Below are 16,951 nucleotides of genomic sequence, written 5' to 3' on the forward strand. Positions count from 1 at the left end.
TAAGCCCTGTGACTGCTTGGCAACCTGTCCAGGGTGTACCCTGCCTCTCACTCTATGACAGCTGGAATAGGCTCCAGCACCCCCGTGACCCTGAATTAGATAAGCATATATGCCCACATACAGGAATAAACACAGTTGGCACACACTAGCTTTGCTCCAATATTTCCTATCAGTTGGCAGTGTCATGCACTGAAATCTTAAAGAGCTTATGGATTAATTTTTAAGATCTGTCGCTCTCATTTTTCACGATGGCAAAGAAGAGCCTTGTGCGGTATTAATTCCAATAATGACACAAGCCAGAGCTACAGTATTACCCTCTGTGGTGTGACTGAATGTGGGCATAGTCATAAAAAGTTTGCCTTTTAGGTCCTGAAGCTTCTCTTGCTAAGACGACTTGATGACCTGGTCCTCAGCTGTCAGTTACTCTGTGTGCATCAATGCCTTTTCATGTGATTAGGACTTGAGAGACATTTGTGTAGTTGGGATTTAATGTCCAAAAACTCCATGCAGAGATAATCAAATGTCAGACTTATTTTTGGCAGTATGTGTGACATTTGAGTAAGTGTGACTCAAGCAATTTATTGAGGTGGGAAATATTTGTAGAGGTTATAGATTCCAACTTAAATGTAAACATTTAAAATTAGTCATACAGTATAGGAATATGTTTAAGTAAACTAATAATTAGATCCAGAGGGATATTGTATTTTTAGGACTGATATTGATATTTGGTGATTTAAAAATCTGATATATTGGGCGATGTTGGGCTCTAATATAAAGCTGTATTTATGTACTGAACTCTTGCTTCAGCCAGTTTGATCTCCACATCAGCATACCTAATTTGTGGTTTTGGTATAACCAGACTAACATTTATTTTAGAATATTTTACTAACATTGGGCCATTATTTCCATCAGCTGGACTAATATGTTGGGATTGAATTGCATAATTATCTGATATCAGTGACACCTCCACCTATTAACATTGAGCACCAACATTGCAAAGGACATATTCTACAACCCACATTCCAAAAAAATTGGGATGCTTTGTAAAATATAAATAAAAACAGAATGGAATAATTAGCAAATCTTACAAATCTATATTTCATTTACAGTAGAATAAAAAATAAAAATAAAAAAAATAGCATTTTAACACATCTCATCACATCTAAAAAAAAAAAAAAACTGGGATGGGGGAAAAAAGTAAGTGGTGGTAAAAAGAAACAGCTGGTAGAAACTTTTAGTTATTTAGGTTAACTGGCTTTGAAGGGATCGGTCTTCCATTGTGTATGGGAATGCACCTTAATATTAGCCTTCTGGAAGAAAATACTGGAAATTGCTAGCCGCATTATTGGTGAAGAAATACCTCTTACTCCAATATTCTGTTTACTGCATATATATATCCAGAATACTTTAACCCATTTAAAAATGTGACAATATTACTGAATATTTGTCTACTGGAAGCTAAACGATGTATAGCCATAATGTGGAAAAATGAGAAAATTTGCACTGTTGCTCAGTGGTTGAAAGGAATGTGTATGCACCTGGCCTTGGAGAATATAAGCTACACACTTAAAAATAAGTTAGACATCTTCTAGGAAATTTGAATTTGTTTTATCGTTTCCTTGGAGATACTAATATCATAATTGATGGCTGGTAACATGATGGTCAATAAAGGTGAGGGTTTTTTTTTTGTTTGTTTTTTTCCTCACTTGTGGTTGTTATGAGTTTTGGTTTAGTTTCTTTTGCTTGTTTGTATTGTGGTGTTGTGTTGTTGTTGTTGTTATGTTTGTATATAAAAGAAAAAAGCACAATAAAAAATATGAAAAAAAAAGTTAACTGGCAACAGATCAGTAAGGTGATGGGGTATAAAAAGAGCATCTTAGAGAGTTTCTTAGAAGTAAAGATGGGCAGAGGTTCAGCAATCTGCAAAAAAAACTGTCAAATTGTGGAACAATTTCAGAATAACATATAACAACGTAAAAATGACTTTGAATATCTCATCATATGCATTACATAATTCAATTCAGTTCAATAATCCGACAACCCCTTATGAGCAAGCACGTGGTGACAGTGGGAAGGAAAAACTAATTTTTAACAGGAAGAAACCCCTGGCAGAACTAGACTCAGGGAGGGGCAGTCATCTGCCATGACCAGTTGGGGGTGAGGGGAGGGAGACAGGACAATAGTCATGCTGTGAAGAGAGCCAGAGATCAGAGGTGGCAAAAGTACTGACATTCTGTACTTAAGTAGAAGTACAAGTACTTGTGTTAAAAAATACTTTGGTAAAAGTCGAAGTACTGGTTCAACTTCTTTACTTAAGTAAAAGTAAAAAAGTACAGGCTCTGAAATTTACTCAAAGTAAGAAAGTAAAAGTAGTTCTTTGGAGGACATTTCTACCTGCTATTTTTGTGTAAAACAAACTGAACCTTATTATATATTATTGTAATAATATAAAATAATACATGAGAACACAAACGTTATTCCAATCTAAATTTTAATCCTAATGAGTGCACTCAGCTTGAATCTGTTCTGTAGGACACAAACTCATCTCTGCTGCACTGATGTAACCTGTAACTCTGACCATGAACACAAAGTGCACCAACACAGAGCGTTACTGTAAATACAGTACAACAAGATAACCTGTTTATTACGTACTAAACTGCAGTATTTTCATACAATCTTTGAATTACACAAAGTCAGCTTACTTCAGTTTATTTTCCGGTCCTTACCTTTAATTCTAGCCTCTCTTCTTCCTCTCCTGTCCTCTTTCTCCATCTCTGAGTGAACTTCTCTCTCTTTGCTCTCCCTGAAATGCAGCAGCTCTTCTTTTAGCTCGCAGACACACTGTGTGACAAACTGCACACACTTTGTGTGTTTGCTGATATTTGTTGAGCATTTAGAAACGTTGCATTTACCTGCCACACGTTACTCCCTTCATGCTCGCTCCTCTTCAGTAGCGCTAGCTAAGCTGTTTATGTGCCGCGAGCATAACTTACGGATTCGGTCCGGCCCGCTGTGACCCCTGATTATAGCGCTATAAATGAGACATTAATTATATGGGTTTGTGTATTTAATCCCTTTGTACCCGATAAGCCGGTGATGGAGGATACGCCAGTACGATTGTCTCTTATATGTTATTATTCCTCTGTTTAGACTCAGATCGCTTGATGACTGACGGCGCACTGACCGGAAACGCAAACTTCTCCCTGACGTGTTAAAAAGTAACGAGTCTGTTTTGAAAATGTAAGAAGTAGAAAGTACCGATACTTGTGTAAAAATGTAGGGAGTAAAAGTAAAAAGTACTCAGAAAAATAAATACTCAAGTAAAGTACAGATACCTAAAAAATCTACTTAAGTACAGTAACGAAGTATTTGTACTTCGTTACTTCCCACCTCTGCCAGAGATTAATAATAACTAATGATTAAATACAGAGTGGTGTATAAATACAGAGAGAGCGAGCTTATAGCCCTAACTATAAGCTTGATCAAAAATGAAAGTTTTAAAATCATCTTAAAAGTAGAGAGGATGTCTGCCTCCCACATCCAAACTGGGAGCTGTTTCCACAGAAGAGGGGCCTGAAAGCTGAAGGCTCTGCCTCCCATTCTACTTTTAAATACCCCAGGAACCACAAGTAAGCCAGCAGTCTGAGAGCAAAGTGCTCTATTGGGGTGATACAGTACTAGGAGTTCTTTAAGATAAGATGGGGTCTGAGTATTCAAGACCTTGTCTGTGAGGAGAAGGATTTTAAAAGAAATTCTGGATTTAATAGGGAGCCAATGAAGAGAAGCCAATATGGGATAAATATGGTCTCTTTTTTTTAGAAGCAGAAAATTAGAAGCCATCCAGGTCTTTATGTCTTTAAGACATTCCTGCCTTTTAACTAATTTTTGTGTGTCATCTGGCTTCATGGATAGATAAAGCTGGGTATCATCTACATAGCAATAAAAATGTAAAAAGAACTGGTCCTAGCACAGAACCCTGTAGAACTCCATAATTAACCTTAGTGTGTGAAGAACACTCCCTCTTAACATGAACAAATTAAGGTTGCTGCAGTGCAGTAACCTTAATTCCTACTGCATGTTCTAATGCCAGTAATCAAATATTATGGTCAACAGTATCAAAAGCTGCACTGAGGTCTAGCAGGACAAGCACAGGGATGAGTCCACTGTAAGAGGCCCTGAGAAGATCATTTGTAACCTTCACTAATTCTGTTTCTTTACTGTGATGAATTCTGAAATTTGACTGAAATTCTTCAAATATCAATATTCTTCAAATACATGTGATCAGTTAGTTGTTTCACAGTGCAGTTGGAGATCAAAATTAGTGCCATAAGTCTGTTTCCAGCTGAAATGAAAACATTATCGTCACTACTTTTGAACATTTGCCATTAAACATTTTTCTGTGTGCATTTCTACTTTAGTTTTTTGAAGTATGAAACATTATTGAATTTCAAGTCACTCATTGTCAAGCTAAATACATAAGTGTGTTGCATGTGCACTGGTATATATGGGGGGGCTAACTGCCATTTCCTCATTGTACCAATTTACCTTTAGCCATGGTGGATGAATTGATAAACAGATAATGACTCAGAAGGTGTCTGTTCACCACCTCTTTTCTCCATTTCCTCAAGTTCCACTTTACTCGACATTTTCAAACCCAACCGGGCTCTCAAATTGACCATATCCTGAGAGTGTTTTCTCTTTGTCATACACTACTAGTACTTGGAGATTTCACCGTCTCCATCAGCACGTCACTAACCTTTAAGCAGTGTATGTTTTCAAATCACGTACAGTGTTGCTTTTTCCTCCCTGCTGCTGAATTAAGAAATGAGCCTGTCTCTAATGGTTTTTTTCCTCATTCAGCGAATCACTTTTATGTATTTTCAAAGGCAGCGTTTCCATCATTGCCCCAGCCCACTGTATCAACAGCAGCCTCTCTGCTGCAGTGGGAGTTTATCACTCGCTTTCACAGGAAATTGAACGCACAGTCACATTATATCTCATGTGCATGCAGTGAGTCAGGGTCAGGGAAACATTCAGATATACGCACACATATGCTTCCAGATGTCAACACTAACACACCCACAAAAGAAAGTATTCCCATACTTTTAGGGAACGTGCATTCTGTGTTGTGAACAGTATCTCTCTGCTCATACATCATCAAGTGAGTCTAGGTGTTATTATGGAGAAGATGCAGTGTATTAGATGGCCTGACAGATTGTGTCAGGGCCTGCAATCCTATCAGGATTGGATAATAAAAAGACACTTAATCTAAGCAGTTCCCCACAGTCCTTTGCACACAGAATAAAAAATCCTGACGATCGCTCTGTGCTCTAACTGTCCTTGTCAAATTTTCCTCCTCCCTCTGTCCCGTACTAAAATATACGTGCAATAATTATGAGTTAATCTCAATCTCTACCATTCATCCACCAAAACATTTCCCATGAAGAGGCAGAGAGTTATAGCCCACCAGCGTAAAATGTGTTTATTACCTTCTCTGCAACACATTATTGTGTAATAGAAATAGGTTCTCACACCAATATGGATGCCTGGATGATGATCAGCTAATTTATGAGGACCTTGTCTCATCAGACTGAGATGTGAAACAGGAACCACGGGGGGGACTCAACACATTGTCCTTCTGGTGTGCCCCTATTTACTATCAGTCATGATAAATAGGGGCACAACAGATAAAACAACAGCCAATCCATCACCTTGTTGAAAGTCACAGAGTCTGGGATGGCTCTTCATACTGTCTTCCTACTCTACTCTGTCCCTGCTAGAGACGAGCCAAAAAATGAGCTCTGTAAGGGTAATGACAGGAGGGTAATGCTGGCACACTGCCTGTCGTAGTTTGTGAAGCCACTTTTATGAAGATACCTGATAAATTCAGTTAACCTCTCCCCCCTCTCTCATGTTGTCTCTCTTGACAGTGGAGAATAATCCATGCCAGACCAACCCTTGTCTCCATGGTGGAAGCTGCCTGCAGGAAGGGGATGGTTACAGTTGCTACTGCCCTCAGGGCTTCTCTGGAGAGAGCTGTGAGATCGGTGAGTCACTCCTAAGTCAGGTCAGTGAGGGGACCTCAGAGGTCAGCAGCTGTGAACTGCTGTGTCACTGTTGCATAGAGGAAATAACGACAGACATATTCTGAGTTAACAATTAACATATGCAAGCTACTGTGAGGAAAATTCCCTCTGTGGGTTTTGTTTCCATATTATGCATTTGAATGACTCTCAGTCTCAGTAGTTTTACTGTCAGGTCCAGGTCTGGGTCAAGCTCCCAGACTGAAAATGAACAGAGAATATGCTCCATATGCTGCAAGTCAGCCTTTTGCACCAGAGGCTGTTCAAGACGAAGTACCGAGTATGTGTCTCAACTGTGCAGGTGTATATGTTTTCACCTTCTGCCCCAAGACCAGTGGGCAGCTCATGTTTCCACTCAGCTATGTGATGTGAGAATGTGTCTGTCAGAAAATGGCAGTGCAGTGATTTAGGTGAATGAGGCTGTGTGCGTGACACAAGGACATATGGGCCACAGAGGAGCTCTGAGCTCACTGAGCAGTAGAGTAGCTGATTAAAGTATTGTAGAAGCAGCACACGCTGTAGTGGATGAGGGAAAATAAAGGAAAGAAAAAAGATGTGGCAGTGCCAGAAAATATCAAAGTGACTTTCCTACTTTGAATGACACTTTAAGAAACTGAGAAACATTAAACTGCAGAGTTTGACTGAGCTTCAACACATCAGCACTGATGCAGAGCTGTTAACAGCATTCAATCCAACATTGATTTTGGGTCCTGGCCAAATATCTGTGGGGTGACTACAGTAAATGTTAGATTACACACAAAAGCTACACTGTATACACTGCATATCGAGCCCTGTCCTGTTTTTTTCTTTTGTGGTCATATATTTGTTTGTTTTTTGTGGTCTCCTTTTTGTACAGGTTGTACAGTTTGTTTTAAGTGGTGAATTGTGCTTGCTGTATATGAGGGGTGCAACAATTTTGGAACCCAGAGCAAACCGGGCAACGTGTGCCCCTGAAGTGACCTGGTGCCGCTGTGGTTTAGCACTTGTTATGCCACTATAGAAGAGTCCATGAATGTAAATACAAGCGCATCAGCGTGATTTCGCAACAGCCATTTCATCCATCCTATATTCTGATTGACTTTTTCAGTTTTACACAGTCATCCAAACAAAGACATTAGACCATGCTGCAGTTTTAAGGATCAATTCTTGATCTGGAGTTAAGGATTAGGAATGCTTTGATGCAAAAGTACCTATTATGCAACATTTAGGTGTGCCTGTGCATGAACATCATTGGAGATGAATCAATAATCTGTTGGATCAATAATTTGTGACAAATGGTTGCAATTGAATGTATAAGATCCATGGATATACTTTGTAATGATTTTTTATATAATGATTTTATATTTGGTTGGTTGGGTTAATGAGATAGGCCACACAAAATCTGATTTTTTTGGAAGCGCTTGGAATAAATTATGATATTTTAGCCCAAATTTGTGGGCATAAAATATTGTTTTTTACTCATTATTTCTGTGTATCACTCTATTGACTTGCTTTTCTTAGAAGTCTTTATTTCCCAGTGCAACTAAATTGTTGTACTGATTATAACAGCTACATATCTGGTGTGTTTTACTATTTCTTATGTGATATTTTGAAGAGGAAGCAGAAAGTCTGCCTTAATAACTGCCTTCCATTTCACATGTGCAGCCTCTGTGTCCTTAATCAGTGATGGCCTGCTTATTAAAGCGCTTCCATTTTTTTCCCCGTCTGGTTCAAATTGATTTTAGACAGTCACTACAGTCCCATTATAACTAGGAAAGCATATAAACCAGTATTCCATGCATTGCTCCTGCTCCATACAAAGCAATGATTTAGGCAAAATGAGGCACTGTCACCTGCAGCATCCTTAGAGACTGTTTCCAGAACTTTAGGGAATTCTTTGGGAAGAAGCATTTTGAAGAAATACTGTATTGATCCTTTGTGTTTCCCCTGTGAGTTTGTTGTTCGTATTTATGGAGGTATGGCAGCGTAAAAAGAATATGTGGCCATTTCATTGTTACCTTCTTCAAGGAGCTCACGTTTTTATGCTTGTGTGCGTGCATGTCATTCTGTCTGTAAACACGATAGTTCAAAAAGCTTTCTATTAATTCTGATAAAACTTTGTAGGGGTGTAGAGTGGGGTCGTGTTAACAATCTATTCAGAATTGGCTTACATCCACCGAGGTCTTCAAGGTCAATTTAATGATCTATTAGTCAAAAATTGACAAAAGCCTTATAATTTAGAAACTATGATTTTTTTCAAGAGTGCTGTGCATTGTCAACATATAGAAAGCACCATATAAAATTTAAACTATCATGTCACATTTGACCTCTGACCTCTCTTTCAATATCAATAGATTGAAGGTCAAAGTAATAATAATTCTATAATATAGCTACTTAATTTTATTATGACTTTATGTACATTATATTAATGGGTTATTACCGTTTAAATACGTAATAATTTGAATACATGTATAATGTTCCTGAATAGGTTTTGTTTCGTTTTGGTTTTTTTGTAAAACAAAATAAAAGTGTGATCAAAAACTATTTTATTTCATATTTATTACTAAACATTTTTAAAAAATTACTAAACATTGAAATGAATGCTTTCACTTAAATATTAAAATGGGTTTCAACTGGCCAAATAACAAAAGTCTGCACTTTGCTCTTTTCTTTAGTGCACCGCAAACTTCCTTAAAAGAAAAACAAAATAGAATATTATTCTATTATTATAATATTATTAAAAATACTGTCCAGAGAATGAGCTGCCTTGGCAGAAGTTTGTGCCAAGTGCTTCTTGTATACTTTCCAACTCCACTAGAGCCTCATCTTTAAGTACTTCTATTTGGGATTCTTACTTCATCTATACCCCTAAAATGCTGTCAGTAAGACACATGGGCAATAATTAATCTGAAGGCACTAACAATCTAAGCTTGAAGCCGTGATATCCCACAGATCACGAGATGCAGTTGGTAGAATAGTGCAGCAGAAAAAGAGTTTGATGAGCTGCATCAAAGCCTCTAAATTTGATGGCCATGTGTTTATACACAGTGATTAATTATACTGTCCATATCCCACAGCTGGAATGAACACTTGTTTGTGGATATAAATTAATACAGCACATAAGCTTTTAATTGCCGATATCCAAAAAACACAAGGGGGCGAGTGGGGCAGAGAAACAAAAGCACATGGACGCCAGGACACAGGAACTGAACACATTCACAAACAGCCTGACAAAGAGGGCAGAACTATTTATATATAGTAGACTGGAAACAAGAAATAAGAGCGGAGATAAAGACAATCTAAGATGGATCACAAACGTAATTACTGAGTTAGTCCACAACTCACAAAAATGAGTGAAGTTGAGTGATGACTGATTATTCAGGCCATGGATGGCCTAAAAAAAAATATATATATATATATATATTGTAGCGATTCTCTTAGTTAGAGAGCGTGTTGATGTTGTGGGATTTCGGACTGTTCGGGAGGTTCGTGAAGGCAGCATGGAGAGAGAGAAAAGACCGAGAGCTTGCCTGTGTGTGTGTGTTGCTGTTCCGCTGTTGTAGTTGTGGTTGGCGTGGCTGTGGCCTACAGCAGCCGTTTTTCTGCTAATAAAGACGACCTTTGTTGTGAATATCGCCGACTGTGGAAGTGTGTTTACAACGTTACATTGGTGTCAGAAGTCAAACTGCTAACCGTCGGCTAGCCCTGCTTCGGCTACCTCAGTTGACAGCCTGCGCTAACTATGGCAGCGCAGCGAGATGTGGCCGGGGCCCGCCCGAAGATCAAGAGAGAGGCTATGGACAGTGACTTTGGGGGCACGCTGGGTCCTGAGGGAGCGGACAGTGCCGGAGAGCGTTTGGCCCGCCTCAGACGGACTGCCAGAGGCCTGGCGGCCGCCGCTGTCTTTAGCCCGTCGACTGCAGGAATATACGTGGGCGCGGAGACGCCCGCCCCGAACAGCGCGGGGCCCGTGCTTGGCGATAGTGGCGCCCGGCCCTGCCAGGCAAATGTGAAAACCCCCAAGTACTCCGGTAAGGCTGACTGGGAGGCCTTCCATGCTCAATTTGAACTGTTAGCGCATGCTGCGGCCTGGTCCGAAGACACTAAAGCACTCCAGCTAGCCTTGTGCCTCACTGACGACGCTTTGGCATGCCTGCTGCTGCTTAGCCCAGCGGAGAGGGGTGACTACAGGGCTCTGGTTGGTGCTCTGCAGCGGCGGTTTGGGCAGTGTGGCCAGCCTGCTGTCCTGCGGTCCGAACTGACGAGTAGACGGAGACAACCGGGTGAGCCGCTTCGCGCTTTGGCTAATGACATTGAGATGCTAGCGAAGAAAGCATATGCCCACATGCCCATCGACGTGCAGAACGAGCTGGCCAGAGACCAGTTCATCCGCGCCATTATCCCTGGTGAGCTGCGCATCCAGACTCAACTTTCCCACCCCCGCAATCTGCACGAGGCCCTGGAGATGGCCTTGGAGAGGGAGGCCGTGGTGGCTTCTGCGGGGTGCGACCATAGAGTATGACCCGGTGGTGAGGGCTGCGGTGCCGGAGGCCCCGGGCCAGGGGGTGCCAGCGTGGGCAGCCGAATTGACCGAACTGGTTCGAGGCGTGTCTCTACAATCTTCACGCCGCGGTGCTCGTCCTCGCCGAGACCCCCCTGTTTGCTGGACGTGCGGACAGCTGGGCCACATCAGCGTGCGATGCCCAGACCGTGCCGGTGTGCAGGGAAACGCCTCAGGGCCTGCGTAGGCGGGACGGCGCAGGCCCCCTCTTCTGTGTCCCAATCCGCCAGGGCGCCGGTGGACAGAGCCCAACGGTACAGCTGGGGGTGCGGGGCTCAGCTCCCCCCAGAAGCAGACGACAGCACAGAGTCCGCGAGGGTGGTGGGCTGGACGCGTGCAGGGGATTTTTGTCACATCCCCATCACCCTGGCAGGGGCTCCGTGCACAGCTCTGGTTGACACTGGCTCCACTGCGACCTTGATGAGACCTGACGTGGTGCCGGTAGGAACCCAGTTGGAACCAACTACAGTAAAACTGCGTACAGTGACTGGTGAGTTAGCCCCGATGTTGGGAAAAGGACTGGTCCCTATTCAGGTGGGGGGCCTGGGAGTGAACTTGGAGGTGTGGGTGGCGGCGGTGCAGGACGTTTGCATATTAGGCCTGGACTTTCTGCGGGCCTCACGGAGTGTCTTAGACCTGGGGAATAACACGCTGACCTTTCCAGGGGGCCCCATGGTTGACCTGGTGCGCCCCGCACAGGCCCCGAACCTACACCCGCCAAAGTCGAGAGCAGCGGGGGTGCACCATGAGGCACACCTTCCGCCCCCGATCTACCCCCCTGCACCCCTGTCCCCTGACCCTGATTTAGCCACCGTGGTGGGTTCTCCTGCCTCAGACCAGCACACTGTAATGGGGGAGGGGGATAGACTGGCAGTAGTGAGGGACATATGGACACGTAGCTGCCAAGATTTAGATCATCCACAGCGGGAGGAGCTGTGGCAGGTGCTGCTGGAGTTCAAGGACACTTTTGCTCTGTCAGAAGACGAGGTAGGCTTAACTCACCTCCTGCAGCACGACATTGACACGGGAGATGCACGGCCTGTGAAGTCACGCCCTCGCCGCCTCCCCCTGGCGCATCAGGCTGCGGCTGATAGTGCGATCGGGGAGATGCTCAGGGCTGGCGTCATTGAACCCTCCGACAGCCCCTGGGCCTCGGGGGTTGTGATGGTTTAAAAGAAGAAGAGCCCCAAAATGAGATTCTGTGTCGATTTTAGGCCGTTGAACAGTGTGACTAAGAAAGACTCATACCCGCTGCCCCGCATCGATGAGTGCCTGGATTTGGTTTCCGGCTCTTCCTGGTTCTCCTCGCTGGACCTGCGTAGCGGGTATTGGCAAGTGCCCCTCAGCCCCGCCGCCAGCCCAAAGACTGCTGTCAGCACAGGCAGGGGGCTGTGGCAGTTCCGTGTTCTCTGCTTCGGCCTATGCAATGCGCCGGCCACGTTTGAAAGGTTGATGGAAAAGGTGCTGGCCGATATTCCCCGACAGGAATGTTTGGTCTACTTGGACGACATCCTGGTCCACGGAAGTTCCTTCGAGGCAGCTCTGGCATCCCTGCGGCAGATTCTACAGCGGATAGCGGCAGCGGGCCTGAAACTCCACCCTGATAAGTGCTGCTTTATGAGGAAAGAGCTGGAGTTCCTGGGACACAAAATCGGGGGTGAGGGTATCAGTACGCTGGAGGAGAAAGTGCAGGCGGTGAAGGACTGGCCAACCCCCACAAACTTGAAGGACTTAAAGAGCTTCCTTGGTCTGGCGTCCTACTACAGGCGGTTTGTAAGGGGGTTCTCCTGTATTGCTGCGCCCCTGTTCCGCCTGCAGAAAAAGGATAGTGACTTTGACTGGTCAGCAGGATGTGAACAGGCTTTTGAGCGGCTGAAAAACGCCCTAACAGAATCTCCCACCCTCGCCACCCCGGACCCCAGTCTGCCGTTTATTCTAGACACAGATGCCAGCGATGTCGGAATGGGGGCAGTGTTGAGCCAGGTGGGGCCAGCGGGGGAGAGAGTGGTGGCGTACTTCAGCAGAACCTTTAATAAGGCTGAACGACGCTACTGTGTGACGCGAAGGGAGCTCCTGGCCATAGTACGGGCAATAAGTCACTTCAGGTACTACCTTTGTGGCCTGCCCTTCACTGTCCGGTCAGACCATTCAGCCTTGCAGTGGCTAATGGCGTTTAAGGAGCCAGAGGGGCAGATTGCACGCTGGCTGGAGGAATTAGCGCCATACGTCTTCGAAGTGAAGTACCGAGCGGGGGCTCACCACGCCAACGCAGATGCCATGTCCCGCTGCCCCTGTGCTCCAGCTGGTTGCCGGTACTGCGAAAAGCGGGAAGCCCGGGAGGAGGAGCTCCGGGCTGGGGGAGTGCATGATTCCGGGTGTAGCGGAGGTGAGCTGGCCTGCAGAGTGGCAAAGGTGATTGACCCGCTCGAGTGGAGAGCGCAACAGGAGCAGGATGTTGACCTCCGGCCAGTGCTACAATGGGTGGAGTCTGGTCAAAGACCGCAGTGGAGCGGAGTGGCTGGATACTCACCTGCAACTAAAGGACTGTTTGTGAAATTTTCAGCTCTCCGAGTAAAGGACGGAGTGCTGCAGAGAGCCTGGAAGGAGCCAGCTACGGGGGAGGAGAGGTGGCAGGTGGTGGTCCCCAGGGCCCTGAGGGAGGCAGTTTTGAAGGCCTCCCACGGAACCGCCGGGGTGGGGCATTTTGGAGTTTCCAAAACCCTTCGGCGGCTCCGGCAGAGTTTCTACTGGGGGCAGCTCAGGAGGGATGTTGAGGACTTTTGCCGCCGGTGTGACCTCTGTGCAGCGCACAAGGGTCCCTCAGACCAGTCCCGGGCCCAGCTACAGCAGTTAGCAGTGGGAGCCCCGATGGAGAGAGTAGCAGTGGACGTGATGGGGCCTTTTCCACGCACAGACAGAGGAAACCGTTATGTCTTAGTTGCCATGGACTACTTCACAAAATGGCCGGAGGCATATGCCATACCCGACCAGGAGGCAGAGACGGTGGTCGACAGGCTGGTGGAGGGCATGTTTGCCAGGTTCGGGATGGCAGAAACCATTCACAGTGACCAGGGAAGGAACTTTGAGTCGGCTGTTTTCTCTGTCATGTGTGAGCGCTTAGGGATGCGAAAGACCCGGACGACACCGTTACACCCGCAGAGTGATGGGCTCGTCGAGCGCTTCAACAGGACCCTGGCGAAACAGCTGGCCATCCTCACTGCAGAGCACCAGCGTGATTGGGACATGCATCTCCCCCTTGTTTTGTTGGCGTATAGGTCCGCTGTGCAGGATTCCACCTTGTGTACGCCTGCCCTGCTCATGCTGGGGCGAGAGCTACGGACGCCAGCGGAGATGGCACTGGGGAGGCCTCCGGACGCTCCGGTAGTCGTACCGGGTCCGGAATACGCCAGGAGACTGCAGGACCGGCTGGAGTCGGCCCATGCTTGTGGCCGTGATCAGCTGGAGAAAGCGGGAATGAGACAGAAAAGGAATTATGACTTGAGGGTAAAAGGGAAAGACTTCAGGGCCGGTGACCTTGTGTGGGTGTACAGCCCGAGGAGGAAGAAAGGCCGGTGCCCTAAGCTGGACTGCCACTGGGTGGGGCCTTGTGTAGTGGTAGAGAAGCTGGGGGAAGTGGTGTACAGGGTTCAGCTGCCGACTAGGGGGAGCCGAGTGGCCCTTCATAGAGACAGGCTGGCTCCATATAAGGGTGATGTGCGCCCGGTCCAGTCGACCCCCCTGAGAAATGAAGCAGCCACAGCCCCAGACTCACTGACTGTGCCCCCTTCTACTGCCCCACAGCTTCCTCCACTTTTGCACCCCATCCCAGATCAAAAGCAGGGTGCTGCAGGACAGCAGACACAGCCCCAAGTGTCGTCTACAAGGGGGCTGCAGAGGTAGAGAAGACCCCCAGGTCACCTCAGAGACTTTGTACGGGATCCCTCGGGGCGAGGGATTTAGTGAGGGGGGGCAATGTAGCGATTCTCTTAGTTAGAGAGCGTGTTGATGTTGTGGGATTTCGGACTGTTCGGGAGGTTCGTGAAGGCAGCATGGAGAGAGAGAAAAGACCGAGAGCTTGCCTGTGTGTGTGTGTTGCTGTTCCGCTGTTGTAGTTGTGGTTGGCGTGGCTGTGGCCTACAGCAGCCGTTTTTCTGCTAATAAAGACGACCTTTGTTGTGAATATCGCCGACTGTGGAAGTGTGTTTACAACGTTACAATATATATATATATATATATATATATTAGGGGTGGGACTTTAACGCGTTAATTTCGATTAATTAATTACGGGGAAATTAACGCGTTAAAAATTTTAACGCATTTTAATCGCACTTTGCACCGTGGAACGTTTCTCAGTGCGCGAGTTCCCGGCATACAGATTATATCGACGCACAATGTCCAAATTAGGGGCCGCATCCTGCGAAGGACCCGCCCACGTCTTTCGCAGCCCACGAACACCACAAAGGCCGGAAGTGAGCAGCTAGCCTTCATATCAGCTGCCGTCACCTCTGCGTAGCTCATGTCGCCTAGCAACCGTGAGTGCGAAGCACAGCTGTGTAAAGCAACTGTTAAACGGAGAACGAACTTTTTCTCCTTTTTGTGGTTTAATTTTAAGTCTTTAATTCAAAATAAGCTGTTAAAACAAGCATAACACATTTCAACATCAAGGAATACAGCTGAGAGAATGATTAATTTCCAACTATAACAAGTGAGACATTAATGTTGAATAAAACTATCCAGTTATGATGCTTAACTTTAATTTCAGGAGTTTGCTTATCACAGGAGCACTTCCACCCTTCGTTGGTCTGTGTAGTAGACTGGTGGGAAAATAAACAAAATTTTGAAGTTTAAGCTTATGTATATTGATTTACTCATCAACTAAACTTAAATTAATATTTCTCATGTCAAATATTGAAATGCGATTAAAATGCGATTAATTTCGATTAATTAATTACAAAGCTTGTAATTAATTCGATTAATTTTTTTAATCGAGTCCCACCCCTAATATATATATATTATGGAATGCCATTTAGGAAATTATTATATATATATAAAAATAAGAGTCTGAATATATTGAATGAAAGTCTGAATATATTGAATGAAACTTGAATATATTGAATGATGTCTGAATATATTGAATTAAAGTCTGAATATATGGAACGAAACTTGAATATATTGAATGAAAGTCTGAATATATTGAATGAAAGTCTGAATATATTGAATGAAAACTGACGTCACGGAAGCTCCTGCGCCATCTAGTGTTTTTGTTACGTAAAGCGCATAATGTCGCTACAAGAAATGACACTATGAGTCAATCTGCAGGGAATTTAGTGGCAGAAATCCCAAATAATGAGTAGCTAATTAACACCCTGGCAAATGCATGAACTGGCCAACATAATGCTAGCAGCAGTGTTCCTAATCATACTACTGATGAAGAGTTTTATTCAGTGAATCTCTCAGGTCAGACAGCTCCTGCGTATCAAGCTAACAATAAGCAGAACATGCCTTCCACATCCACATCTCAGATTCTAGACAGGGCCTGTTGTTGTGGAGGGTGCCTGTGCATGTTCTGCGTAATGTTAGCTTGCATGCAGGAGCTGTCTGACCTGAGAGGTTCGCTGCATTTGGTCTTCCACGATGAAACAGTGAAGATGAACTGCAGATTGACTCATAGTGCCGCTTCTTGTAGCGATATTATGCGCTTTACGTAACGAAAACACTAGATGGCGCAAGAGCTTCCGTGACGTCAGTTTTCATTCAATATATTCAGACTTTCATTCAATATATTCAGACTTTCATTCAATATATTCAAGTTTCATTCAATATATTCAGACATCATTCCATATATTCAGACTTTCATTCAATATATTCAGACATCATTCAATATATTCAGACTTTCATTCAATATATTCAGACTTTCATTCAATATATTCAGACATCATTCAATATATTCAAGTTTCATTCAATATATTCAGACTTTCATTCAATATATTCAGACTTTCATTACATATACTCAGACTCTTATTTTTATATATATATAATAATTTCCTAAATGGCATTCCATAATATATATATATATATATATATATATATATATATATATATATATATATATATATATATATATATATATATATATATATATATATATATATAGATAGATAGATAATACTGCCATAATATTATTTTTTTTACAGGTGTTTCATAAAAGAAACCTTGTTGTGAAATGCTGGAGGGCTTTTAATTAAGAGGTGAATACAAGACAAGTTTGTGTTAACAGTGTAACACAGCAGCACAATAAGTGTAGACTTCATACATCTACTTTCCAAAA

At 44.0% G+C, this 16,951-nt stretch overlaps 1 protein-coding gene across 1 annotated transcript in view; it reads left to right on the plus strand.

Annotated features, from left to right (window-relative positions):
- The window catches only part of ncanb (neurocan b), a 126,819-nt gene that overhangs the window by 44,638 nt on the left and 65,230 nt on the right, over window positions 1–16,951 (plus strand). The window contains exon 8 of the mRNA XM_030727254.1: window positions 5,931–6,047. Coding sequence (XP_030583114.1) covers window positions 5,931–6,047 — 117 coding nt within the window. The remainder of the gene's footprint in view (window positions 1–5,930; window positions 6,048–16,951) is intronic.

This window comes from Archocentrus centrarchus, chromosome 4, assembly GCF_007364275.1.
Source record: "Archocentrus centrarchus isolate MPI-CPG fArcCen1 chromosome 4, fArcCen1, whole genome shotgun sequence".
Classification (NCBI taxonomy): Eukaryota; Metazoa; Chordata; class Actinopteri; order Cichliformes; family Cichlidae; genus Archocentrus; species Archocentrus centrarchus.